The sequence below is a fragment of the Eupeodes corollae genome, chromosome 3 (genome assembly GCF_945859685.1).
Source record: "Eupeodes corollae chromosome 3, idEupCoro1.1, whole genome shotgun sequence".
In the NCBI taxonomy this organism is placed as follows: domain Eukaryota; kingdom Metazoa; phylum Arthropoda; class Insecta; order Diptera; family Syrphidae; genus Eupeodes; species Eupeodes corollae.
Genome location: NC_079149.1, coordinates 61,108,256 through 61,121,646, shown reverse-complemented (window position 1 = coordinate 61,121,646; position 13,391 = coordinate 61,108,256). Strand labels below are relative to the sequence as shown.

Genomic DNA, 13,391 nt, shown 5'->3' with positions numbered 1-13,391 from the left:
CACAAACAATCTTCATTTTTTCCAAAACGGTATTTTACTTTTCAATTATTTACAAATTTTTATTACCATATAAGGTAGTCATAGTAACAAAATAAAAATGAACCATTACTTGCAAGTAATAAATAATTGAAAGTAGAAAAATACTTGTACTCTTTTCGTGTCCACCACTGTATATACATATGTATCTTCCTTTAAAACTCAGTTCCAATATTTTCAGTAGCTCATTTACCCTTAAATATGGATGTTACCAGCAAAAAAAAGCAAAATAGTTTAAAAGTAATTTATGGTCTTATAACGAATCTATCGTCCAAACAAGGCTATCAGATCAAGACATTCAAATATATTTGAAAAAATGTAAAAATTATAATGATAACGCTTTTTTTCAATGAGATCAAATACCTAAAATCGAAGTTTGGATTCAAAATCACAACATTAACTCCAAAACCTATTTCTCAATACTCTCATACTTACATACATACATTTTATGTAGTCAAATAAGAACTCATATTAAATGAGAGAATCGACAAGGCCAACATTTGAACTTAACAAACTAGTCAATTATTAAGAAATACGTTGTGTTTTTTTTAAAAATATTTTTAAAGGTATATTTTTTAATAACCTTGCACTTGAGAAATTTTAAATTCAGCCTTTAAAATTATTGTTTGGGGTGTGCTCCTTCTAACTGAACGCCTTTCTTACCAGGCACCAGAGTACAACAGAAAACGTTGAAAACAACGATTTATTGAGCTATGTATTTTTTTGCACAATCAACTATGTATTAACATGTCTTCTCAAGACGATCAAGGAACTTTGAGAAACTTGTTGAAGGAGGCCAGGAACAGACCCCAATTATCGAGCCTACAACAAATTATCTATTTAAACTAGTTCAGGGGCTCTACTATGCACATCCATTCTACAAATAATTGTGGAGCAATCACTTACGCGATGCCGCAAGATATCTAGGTTTGAGACGATTGAAGAAATTTGTCTCTCCGTCTGATTTGGCTACAATCTACAAAACCTATGTATATATACATACGTCCGAAACTTGAATATAACTCTCATCTCTATCCCTATCATTGCAATATTCCACCCTTCCCTCTTTTCCTTATGCTCACACTGTCTTTGGCATATTTTAAAAAAAAATGTTTTTATTGGAAAATGTTGGTACTTGGTAAATGTTTATCGTTCGAATGAAAAAAGTAAACAACCTAAAAAACTCAAAGCAATAACATGAATTCTCAGCAATAACATGAATTCTCTTTACAATTTACGAACGGATACTTTTTTATCATTGATTGTGTAGATGTTTGTATAGTAAAGTTCATGAATGGTCTGAATAAAACTAGCACGAAATAAACACCTTCTGAAGCTATGTTTATGCACTATAATGGTATCTATCAATCGAGTGATAAACCTAGTGAACAATTTAGTAGGTAGAGTAATTTACGAAGGGATTTAAATCACACGTCTTTATTTTTCGGATTGCGCAAGTGTTTGTTTATTGAAAAGCATAAATGGTCTCAATAAAACTTCGAAATGAGAGTACCACGTGCCAACTTCTGCAACAGATGACGATAGCACAAAATAAACGCCTTCTGAAGCCGTGTTAATGCACTGTATAAGTATACGTAAAAATAAGTATTCTCTCAAGAACCAAAATTATGAAATGCTACAATTGCGCGTTCGCCTACTTGGCAAAAACCTATGATACGCACGCTTAAACGTGGCATCTTGCCAAATTTAAGTAATCAAATGCATTTCTAGGTGAACTTCCCTTTTGAACCTGAACCACAACAAACCAAAAGAAAAACGAAATTTCCAAGCAATGAAATAAAGACAAATTTTTAAAGCTTCCAAATCGCATGTATTTTACCTTGTTTCTTTTTTTTTTGTTTTCTTGAACTACAATTCTTTTTCATTTATTATTCAAAAAAAAAAAATAGTATTTGGCCCAAACACTTTCCTTTTGAGTCTAGACATTGTGCTTTTTCGTTATATTGTTGTTGTTGTTGCTGGGGAATGCAATATGGAGCCAAAACGCACACGCACATTTTCCACCCCACTCGTTTGTTTTTTGTTTGTACGAAAAGGAATATTTTTATCTTTAAATCAAGAGTAGAAAACTATGACATGTAAATATATACTTTCAAATATTTCATCATTATATAAACTATATATAATATTTATATTATTAATATTATTTATATAAATGCTTGAGTAGTGTGTGGGTAATGTTTGTTGTATTTTTCTCTTCATAAAAAAAATAAATGAGTAAAAAATAGTTTTAAATAGTTATTTTTAAATGTAGTAGTAGTAGATGGAATGAATACGGAGACCCGTCTCCTCCTTTCCTGCGAAACTCTTTACGATGGAAGCAATGATATTTTCTATCTTTTTTTAGTGTTGTTGTTGTTGATGCTGTTGTTGTTGTTGTTGAGCTGGTGTTATTGCTGGAAGCGTCGCTCATGTTGCTGCTGTTGGTTGAGTTGGTGCATTGATGATGCTGCTGAAGTATCTGCATTGGTTGCAGCTATTTCTTGCCCTTGACAGCCTTTTCGGCGGCCTTGGTCACCTTGCCACCGCTGGCATCCTTGAAGTTCACAGACTTAATGACACCGACGGCAACAGTTTGCCTCATATCACGTACGGCAAAACGTCCCAAAGGTGGGAATTCGGAGAAAGATTCAACGCACAATGGTTTGCTTGGCACCAATGTAACGATGGCAGCATCTCCAGACTTGATAGCCTTGGGGTTGGCTTCAGTTGTCTTACCAGAACGACGATCAACCTTCTCCTTGATTTCGGCGAACTTGCAAGCAATGTGAGCGGTGTGGCAATCCAACACTGGAGTGTAACCGTTCGAGATCTGGCCAGGGTGGTTCAACACGATGACCTGAGCGGTGAAGTCAGCAGCTCCCTTGGGTGGGTTGCTCTTGGAATCACCGGCGACGTAACCACGACGCAATTCCTTGACGGAAACGTTCTTAACGTTGAAACCAACGTTGTCTCCGGGAACGGCCTCCACTAAAGCTTCGTGATGCATTTCAACGGACTTAACTTCAGTGGTGATGTTAGCTGGGGCGAACACAACAACACAACCTGGCTTCAACACACCGGTTTCCACACGACCGACTGGTACTGTTCCAATACCACCGATTTTGTAGACATCCTGGAGTGGCAGACGGAGAGCCTTGTCTGTTGGGCGGGATGGGGGAAGGATAGCATCCAAAGCTTCAATCAAGCACTTGCCTAAAAGAGAACACAAACAGAAAAAACAAAATTAATTAGATTCACGTGGGCGGTGTATGATTTATGGTGTATGAAAAATAAATTTGCATTCTAAAATGTGTATGCTTTGACATGCGCATTTTCATTTAAAGCGGAAGTAACTTAATCTTTAGTGTCTATACTAAATGACTAATATGTGATGAAATTGATTTTCACAGGAATGAATTTTTGCAACGTCAGAGCTTTGGAATGCCCGTCAACCGCTATGCCATACAAAATGGCAGAGCATGCGTGTAAATATTTTTTCTTTAAATTTAATTATTACACAAAAGAATATAGAATTAGAAACTAGTATTGAAAAAAAAACGTGCTTCCGCAACGTGGTTTAGTTTAAAATGTGGTTTTGAATAGAATATGAATTATAATTACCTTCAGCATTTCCTTCCTTGCGTTCAACCTTCCATCCCTTGAACCATGGCATGTTGGATGATGGTTCCAACATGTTATCACCGTGCCATCCTGAGATTGGTACGAATGCAACGGCAGCTGGATTGTAACCAATCTTCTTGATGTATGAGGAGACTTCCTTCTTGATTTCCTCGTAACGGTTCTCGCTGTATGGTGGCTCAGATGAATCCATCTTGTTAACACCAACAATCAATTGCTTGACACCCAAGGTGAAAGCAAGAAGAGCGTGTTCACGGGTCTGACCGTTCTTAGAGATACCGGCTTCGAATTCACCAGTACCAGCGGCAACAATCAACACAGCACAATCAGCTTGAGAAGTACCAGTGATCATGTTCTTGATGAAATCACGATGGCCAGGGGCATCAATAATGGTAACATAGTACTTTGCTGTTTCGAATTTCCACAAGGCGATATCGATGGTAATACCACGCTCACGTTCAGCCTTCAATTTGTCCAACACCCATGCGTATTTGAAGGATCCCTTACCCATTTCCTGGGCTTCCTTCTCGAACTTCTCAATGGTACGTTTGTCGATACCACCGCACTTGTAGATCAAGTGACCGGTGGTGGTAGATTTACCGGAATCGACGTGTCCAATGACGACGATGTTAATATGAACCTTTTCTTTACCCATTCTGGTATTAAAGAGCTACAAGACAAAACAAAAATACATTTGGTTAGGCTTTTGTCTAAAAAATTTGTATGCAAGTAAAAAAATGCAAGATTATTTTTTTTCAGTGGGTTTGGTATTTTTGCTTTCGTCACGAAATGTGATTCTGTAGCAGAACTGATTTGATCATCATTTAGTAAAGAAACACCTAACTTAATTGCAAACAATTACCTACTACTTAAACGATTTTAAATGTAAATTAAAATTGAAACAAATTGGAAAAAGCTAAAATATATCAAGAACAGCGTGGCTCCAGTCAAAATCTCAGCCGGTTCGGTGTGGCCGTAGTGTCGCCATATTGAATTTCGCCATTTTGGAATACACAAAATCGAGGCTTGGCAAAATTCCAAGTCAAAGAAAGAGGTAGCCATCTTGTTTCGTTATCGTTTAATTGAAAAACGCATATGTGCAGTTAGCAACCGGTTTTATCGAGATAAAAACCCAATTATGGGGAAATAGAATTAAGGAAAACCATAACTCCAGCCGTCCCCAATATATAAGTAACAGTAAATTACCACAAATTAATAGGAAATATTTGTAGATATTACCGCAACCAAATATGGCTGCCACTTTCTAATTAGATATGAGATGGCAAGGAACAGATGGAGATGGAAAAACGTGTTCTGGAACTTTCTACCGAACAGTTATACACAAAATTTAGCAGAAAAAGTTTGGTAAATTCCATTTTTGAACACTGAAAACAAGATTGATCGTTTTGAAAATGCACTTTTGCTAGCTCATGCAGTTCTAGATGGCTTAGTTGTCTTATCCACGATCAAGGAAAACTGCCACGTGCAATGAAGAACCACATTACTGGAGAAAAAATTCATTTTCAGAATAATTTTCATTTGAATTTCACTGTCACATTTTGTTGATTTTTGAATAAAACTTTGAAGAACCTGATAAATATTTGATAACTCTTTTAAATCACAAATAAATTAACTTGAAAAATTGTTTGCAATATAGGCCAATAAGAGATAAAATATATACATATTTAAGATTTTACAGGTGAATCACTTTTATTAACACTTACTTATTGCAATTGAATGAAAGAAAAATCAAAAGACTATGCTATTTCGGCAACAGACCCGAACAAAGTGAACGAGAAATCCGTTGTTGGTCGACGATATACCTATATCGAAGATGGTCTAGCGGATGCCACGTTTTGGACATGTTCGCAGTAATTTCCGGTTGTTATCGATATCGAAAAGGAACTTTGGGTTTGTTCCCGTTCGGTATATGTAATGTTAAAATCTAATTAGACCCCTTTTACACGAAGTTTTGCTATATTTCATCATGATGTAATTTGATTTAATCCAATATGGTCAGCTTAACTCAATAATGTTAATAAGATTAAGTGGATTATTCAACCACTTTTGAATCTTTTAATCTTATTGGTTGTCAGTTGTTATTTCTTGTTATTAAAAAATTGCTTGTATCTAAAGCAACTAGGAAGTAGAAATAAAAGAAACGACAGAAGGTACAAGACACAAGACAAAGTTTACACAATTGAATGCCTGTTTTGTAAAACTTTGTAAAGGTTAGTGTTTAGTAAAATTTGAAACAGTATATTTTGGTGTTGTTGTTGTTGTCGGAAGCGATTTTTTCTTCTCAATACATTCACAAAAATTTCAAAATTTGATTCTAAATGTATTTTTTGGAAACACTTGTTGCTTGCGGCCAAGTTCTAAAAGTCATAATGATTTTTCTTTTATTCATCTTCAAAAAGCAGTCTATTGGTTAAAAGCACATGTGTGAGCGGTCTCTACAAAGACTTTGGTTGTGGTAGCTATTAAAAGCTCTTTACGCATTCTTGTTTGCCTACAAGCTTAAACGTCAATTCTCACGCACCCTTAAGTCTAATATCACGTCTCACGTCTTACACGTCCAAATGAATTCCAATGTTTGTATTTTCCTATCAAAAATGTTTAAAAATGCAAACATTGGAATTCATTTGGTGGTGTCCTTGGTACAATAATGTACCTACAGGAATGGTTTATACCTTCCTGGAATATTTGAAGTGTGAGTAAAAACGTTGCGTTCACACTTTTTTAGTAAAAATCCAAAGAACTTATAAGAACACGTCCAATTGAGTTCTAATGTTCGTATTTTCCTATCAAAAATGTTTAAAAATGCAAACATTGGAATTCATTTTGTCATTTGATAGCTAAAATCAAATCTAAAATTCTCACACAAGTAAGTACACCTCATCGAATTGTTGTTGGATTTCACATTTCAAAATGGACGTAATGTCAAAATAACAAATACAACAATATAAACAATTGGGTGTTGGAGGGTAAAACGTACGAAAGATTCTTTGCCCAACGGACGACTTAAACGTTATTTTGGATCTTCTACCAATCGACATTTTTATTAAATACATAGTTTCCTGCAGCGCTATTAGACTGAAGGAATCAAACAGCTGGTTGTCAAAACCTTATGGTCACAGCAACACAACTAATTTGATTCCCTCAGATATTATCTCGGTAGACACTGACTACTGCACTCCTACTTTGAGCCATAGTAAGGGTTTTAATGTTATTTTCTCATCCGGAGAAGATTGTGAGGATGACATCGCGTCGATAGGTTTCGACACAACCATCTTTACTGACGGCTCAAAGATGGAGTGCGGAGTTGGTTAGCTAAATCCTTTTGGCTTCCTGACTTTGCTAGTGTTTTTCAGGCTGAACTGCTGGCAATAAAGGAGGCATGTAAGATACTTAAACAAAGCCCAAACCAAAACCGAAATGCGGCTATCTTAACAGACAGTCAGGCAGCTGTCAAAGCCATTAACTCGGCCACATCCTCATCTAAATTGGTCTAGCAATGTCGCGATGAGCTTGCGAGCCTAAATATTAACCTCGGTGTCACCCTGATCTGGGTTCCGGGTCATAGTGGTATCGTGGGAAATGAACGGGCTGATGAGCTAGCCAGGCAAGGATTGGCCCTTCATAGCTCACTTGCGGAAATGGTTAACATTCCTCTTGGTGCTATGAAGGGTAAAATCTTTTATATCTACCAAACTGAATCAAACCGAAGGTGGAGCAATTTACCCAACTGCATTATATCTACGATGATATGGCCCACATATAATAAAACCCATACAAACGATCTTCTATGCAGGCCAAGGCAAGACATAGGCAGGAATGTTGCGGTTTGTACCCGACATTGGCCTATAGGAGTTCATGCGGAGAAGTTGGGTATCTCCTACAACACCTTTTGCCGTAGTTGTAGTGACCAAATAGAAAGTAAAACGATATTCAATTTCCTCTGCAAATATCCTAGATTGAAATACTTTGGAAAAGCATTCTTTCACGAACTTGATGATCTATCTGAGACACAGATAAGATACTTAATCTTTTTTCTCAATGCGACAAAATAGCTCTAACATAATCGCTATGAAGCTTCTCTATAAATCTTCCCCTTTCTATTACAGGTCAAACGAGTTTTTGGTATCAAAACGGCGCACTACAGCGCTAATTGGATCACAGGCTAGGTTGCCTTGAGATCGCCATCTCTACCTACCTACCTTATATGATGGATTTTTCAGATTTGTGACTGCACGATGTTCAAACATTCTTTCAAAAAAATGTATATAAGGAAAAGCAGAACTTCTTATACTTTTTAATTGTTATTCTTTACAAATTTGTGTGCCTTGTCTACGAAAGCATTTTTTTTATTTCTTGCATAATCATTTTCTTTTTAGAGATATTCATACAATGAGACCTTAAAGACAAATAACCTATCAACATATATTTATAATTTCTACTTATTTAAATATTGGAATATAATTAGGCTGGAATAGGGATAATACAAATTAGCTGCGCAAATTGACTTAATTTTTACACAGTCAATTGCGCAAACAGCAGAGACTATCCCATTCCCAACATCTCAGTTAATAAATACGGAAATTCCAATTTGCGATGTTTTTTGTATATTGGGCTTGTGTCGTGCATGGCCGATGGCTTTATAAATGCCGATTACAGAATCCTATAATTTGTTGACGTTTCCTATACGACGAAAATGTCAAAATTGGCATTTGATTTAATCCGCAGATTTTTCATTTGATGTAGTTCGTGGATTTTTTATTTTCTTAATACTTTCAGTTAGACAAAATGCTTCTGAAATTTAAATTAACTGATTTCATGCTTTATGAAACCCTTTGAAACGAGCAAATTATTAGCTGTAAAGAATTGTTATAAATAAAACATTGAACATAAGGCAATTGTACTCTGAGATGTATTTCTTGCTGAAACCAACCGATTTTTATGGATTAAGTACGGTTCAAGATGTGTACACATGAAGTTAAAATTAATTTGTGTAATTACACATCATCTGAATCTTATCTCAGTTAATAAAACGAATTTGGTAAAATTAAGTTTTTGAACCACGCATCGATTATAAAACACAACTTTCTTGATATTTTGATCCATTTTTGACACTTAAGAAATAATTTACGTCTGTTTAACAGATCACGGAACTGTCAAAACAAACAGTTGTTTTCTAACCTCAGATATACATATAGGAGCTCAACATTTTTACTCATGTTGTGATGACGTATGAAATATACAAATTACAACTTATTTGAACTAAAGAAAACACCATAGAGAAAATATGTTATCTATGCATTCTGAATTTGTACTTAATAAAAAAGTCAGCATGATGTAAAGGCTACATTTGAAATAACAGAAGTAAGTAAGAATTTTAAGATAAATAACTTAAATATTTATAACACTTTGACAGTCGGCTAAGGTTGCGAATTTGTTGACAGTTGATTTGATTATTATTCTTTATAAATATATTAGATACGGCGATCGTCAAAGTTACTATTAACCCTGCAGTCGTCGCGCAACAAAATGTTACACCAGTCGTGTCGAGTGGATTACATATGTAATGTATTTTAAAATTAGAATAAAACCAAAATGCTTTAATTTTTTCAAATTTCAAAAGAGATGAAAAATTCTAACCACTAGTTTCTTAGGAATACTCCATTTTGTTTGAGTGGATTACAATAGTAATCCGCGCGACGACTACAGGGTTAATTTATCGAACGACGGTTTTTGTTTTACGCGCTTATGGCCTTGGGGAAAAAGATCGCATGTAAACACTATTGTGTAAACTTAGTCCAGCCTCAAGAGCCATTTCGGATCAGTGGCTTGGCTGAGCCGTCGTACATTTGATTGAGTCCGGCAGAATGATTGGATTTTCAAAAATTAAAATATCCAATTGAGTATAAATAGCGCACCAAGCAATTTCCATTTCACTCATGCCGAAATTATGTAGTAACAACCATCGTAATATGTAAATCAAAATTATAGTTATCTTATTTTATTTTTCGATTTAATTAATAGGTCTGAAATTTTGTTGGTTTTGTTTTCATATGTATCTATTGTTTTGAGTGATTCAATTGCAGTTCTTGCCCTTATAAATAAAAAAAACACATTAACTTTGCACCCTCTTTTATTACACTTTCAAAATTTATCCTAGAAAATCAAATCTCCAACTTCGTTGCCATACATGAGCTTCCATGAAACTGGTGCTGTTAACTTCAAAGAACTTCCAGACTTCATTTTGATTTCTTCTTCGAGTAAATCGTCCAATTCTTTTACTAATTGCGAAGCATCCATCGTGTTATCTCCTTCCAAAACATATTTAAACAGCAATAGCGCCGGCACATTGCTGGCTTCTAAGGCTTTGTAAAGCTTAAGTGCGTTGCCTCCCCCATGTACTACTTCTCCAGAAAATTCAGTCCATTGTAAGGCTCCGAGCCGGTCGGCATGATTTTGTTTGAATTCTTTATTGGCAATGTATTCAAATGAACTGGCTTCTATTGTGTGTTTCTCGTAGCCAAAACTACTGGTAAGTATAATCACTCTGGAACATTTTTGAAGCAATCCCACTAACTCTTCATGGAAGTCGTTCAGGTGCATTGATATGAGCGGTGAACGTAATTGGATAGCGAGCACTTTTTTTGAGTCATCGACGTAGACCTCGCATGAGGCAGCCTTTGTATTGGGTTCGTGTTGAAAGGCAGAGGGTCCAGTTATTGGAATCAGAGCTTCATGCCAAATATTACCAATTCTTTTCAACTTCAACGTCGAGATAATTAGATCACATGCAAGCTGGCCGGCATTTCCCACTCCGATACTCGGTACAATTGCCGTATATCCTTCTAAGTTTATCGAATCGGCTTCGCCTTTTAGTAATAGCATTTTGTAGATAATATTTATTTATATTTTGAAGCAATGTATGAAGGTGAACTTTAGCTTCGTCAATTCGAAAAAAAATTAAAATTTATTTGCATAAACAATTCTTAATCTACAAAACTACAAGTAATGGGGTGTGTTCGATTAAAAAAAATAAATTTGTTGACAGCAAAAACAATACACAGTAAAAAAACAATCGATCTGTTCGTTTTTAGTTTATTCTCATTTAGTTCTGTCTTTAAGTGCTGTACACATTTTCCTTCCGAGTAAGAGACAAGAAACACGTCTAAATTATATGTTAAGGCAACTCAGCACTTTTTGGTAAAAAATGTGCCACTTCAAGAAATTATCTTTTTTCTCCGATTTTCAAAAATTTATTTCGAACTTGCTAATTATTTCAAGATAGAAGTATTTATTTAGTTTAGTTTATTTATTTGTTATGTAAATTAGTATAGTTCTAACCCACACCTATCCAGATTGGTATAGGTCTCACAATATTGTCAGACTATTACCAACTCAAAAATCAAAATCAAATGGGGTGGCGCAACAGTCCGTTGTGAACCAGGGCCTAGTGACTTACAACTCTCAACCATTCCTGTGTGCGAGTACTGTTGTCAGGAATGGAAGGGACCTACAATTTAAGGCCGAATCCGAACGGCTAGTTTGAGAAAGCACTTTTTCATGACAAGAATTACTCTTGAAGGATTTGTCAATTCCTCGCGAAAATTATTTTTTTTAAATTAAGCTGGCACAGGCAGGGATTGAACCCAAGACCCCTTGCATGACATTACTATTACCATTTAACTTACCAACTAACAATTTAATCATCTTATAATCAATCAGCATGATTGTAGGAGTACTCACAATTTAGTGTCTGATACATTTCCTGTAGATTCCCACACTGTTTGCAAGAATGTTTTTTACTGGCAGATGTGATAATATTGTACGATCTATACTAAGTAACATCAGTCAGTGCTCCAGCTAGCAAAAAGCTTTCAATATCCAACTTCCCCAATCAAAATTATCTGGTCTCACAGTTGGATTTGTTTAATTTTGTGTGGGTTGGACTGAGAAAGTTAGATAGTTGTTAGGTGGCGAGATAAGATTGATTAAATAAGCATGTCTACTTTGGTCGTTGTTTCCCTATATACGAAGGAGCTCAGCCTTGGCTAGTTGTCTTTTTGATTTTTGACTTTCTAATAACCCAAATAAATCGGCAGAGCCAAATCGAGCCACCTCAGTTTCCCAAACACGGTTGATTTTGGATCGTTTTGGATCCATTTAGATCTTTGGCTTTGTCATGTATGGCTAGCTTTAGTTCCCATGATTGTAAGTACTTTTGAACAAATTTCTGACAGTCTTGAAATTGTTTGTTCTGATAATTTGTTGTCACTTAGCTTGAATATTTCTATTTATTGCAATCAAATTTTTTTCTTACCTGTCTTTATGACTTAATTGAGGCGTATTCATAGAGAGTAACTAAAGTTTCTTGATCTATAGTTTAAGGCTTATTGGTTAAATAAACACAGCTCTTATTCATAGTCAATTTCCTTGCTGCGTTAATTAAAACCCCAGGTTAAGGTTGTGCTCTACTACAATTATACTTCAAATTACAATATTAACAGTTATATTTCCAAACTTGTTATTTTGTGCTGTCGTTTCTCAAATTGAATGTCGACACATCAACATTGTCCACGATAGGGGAAATGATGTTATGATTATAATAAAAAAAGGATCTTGGTTCAAAATGAGGGCTGCTGGCTATAATAGATGCTGTTAAAACCTGGAGATTGTCAGAAACGTCTTACCCCCTTTCACTTCGTAGTGACTGTTTTATATGCAAATGATATATTTTGTAGAAATCCTTCTCGCTTAATATAAATGGATTGAACCGTGTTTTTTTGTATTTTTCTTTTTCTTGGCGCCATATTTTGCAGATCACTACATAACTCACACTCCTCTAAGATATCTATATATATATTCTTTAATTGCGGTATCAATCTACATTTTTCTGGAGAGCAAATTTACGTTACATTTATTTGTTATGATTTCCATTTTTAGAGTTCAATACAAAGATGAAATATGACATTTGGTTGTGATAATAACTACTTAAAAACAGCATTTCCTATGTTTATAGTTAGATTGCAAATTAAGACCTAAAATTAGGTTTAAATTTATTTATAAACTCTGGACTTGCTTAGTTACAAGTAACCAGACATCTGTGTATATGCCCCATTCTATTTAATACATACATACGTGCGAAATTATATTATATGATTTGATTCCTTGCTACCAATATACCAAGCATGAGCGCCTTATTACACTTAAAATGTATGTGACCTTAATGGCTGCGTTCAATCTCGTGTTGGATAGGGTATCTTGGATAGGGAAATTTGTAGGTACCTCGTTGAACGAGTTGGATAGCTGTATTGAGATAGCTGTCAAAAAATAAAAAAAGAACTTTCAGCTGCTTACAAAGAGCAGAGAAACATTTAAGTTTCGAAGTCATAATTGCTGTAAAATAAAACATTTAATGGATAATTTAACTGATTCGTCGGATTGGTCATCTACAAAACAAATAAGTCAATTTTAAAAAATAGATCATAATTTCCTTCTAAAATTCGGAGTTAAATAGCTTTTTCTTCGTCTATTATGTACAGAACATCCTCAAATACACTTCAAGTAACATTTTATTCCATTTTGTTTAAAAAACAAATACAAAAATTAATTTTCAAGTTTTTGAAATTCAACCATGTGTTAAATCGGCTGTTGTGTCAGATACCTACATACACCAACAATTCTTGGATACCCTTGGA

The 13,391-nt window shown here is 35.0% G+C and overlaps 2 protein-coding genes, 1 long non-coding RNA gene and 1 other non-coding gene across 4 annotated transcripts; 1 reads left to right on the top strand and 3 right to left on the bottom strand.

Moving 5' to 3' along the window:
• Positions 1-1,844: 1,844 nt before the first annotated feature.
• Positions 1,845-5,538, bottom strand: LOC129952907 (elongation factor 1-alpha 1). The gene is made up of 3 exons (XM_056065862.1): positions 5,403-5,538; positions 3,661-4,348; positions 1,845-3,252 (listed from the first exon to the last, which is right to left on the bottom strand). The coding sequence occupies exons 2-3, from the start codon at positions 4,331-4,333 to the stop codon at positions 2,534-2,536; spliced, it is 1,392 nt and encodes a 463-aa protein (XP_055921837.1). The 5' UTR covers positions 4,334-4,348; positions 5,403-5,538; the 3' UTR covers positions 1,845-2,533.
• On the bottom strand, positions 4,431-4,507 carry LOC129952997 (small nucleolar RNA snR61/Z1/Z11). The gene has a single exon (XR_008782428.1). It is a non-coding gene; the product is annotated as a small nucleolar RNA snR61/Z1/Z11 (small nucleolar RNA).
• LOC129952908 (uncharacterized) lies at positions 4,595-5,280 on the top strand. Its single transcript, XR_008782413.1, has 2 exons — positions 4,595-4,732; positions 4,911-5,280. It is a non-coding gene; the product is annotated as an uncharacterized LOC129952908 (long non-coding RNA).
• A 4,273-nt stretch (positions 5,539-9,811) lies between the features above and the next one.
• LOC129949788 (proteasome assembly chaperone 2) lies at positions 9,812-10,732 on the bottom strand. The gene has a single exon (XM_056061437.1). The coding sequence runs from the start codon at positions 10,579-10,581 to the stop codon at positions 9,853-9,855; it is 729 nt and encodes a 242-aa protein (XP_055917412.1). The 5' UTR covers positions 10,582-10,732; the 3' UTR covers positions 9,812-9,852.
• Positions 10,733-13,391: the final 2,659 nt, after the last annotated feature.

What these genes read in the sequence shown, in the direction of transcription:
- LOC129952907 (XM_056065862.1), bottom strand. Translation starts at nt 4,333, where the DNA reads ATGGGTAAAGAAAAGGTTCATATTAACATCGTCGTCATTGGACACGTC. An exon ending in CAAGGAAGGAAATGCTGAAG is followed by an intron (nt 3,253 to 3,660) that starts GTAATTATAATT and finishes GTTCTCTTTTAG; the next exon opens with GCAAGTGCTTGATTGAAGCT.
- LOC129949788 (XM_056061437.1), bottom strand. Translation starts at nt 10,581, where the DNA reads ATGCTATTACTAAAAGGCGAAGCCGATTCGATAAACTTAGAAGGATAT.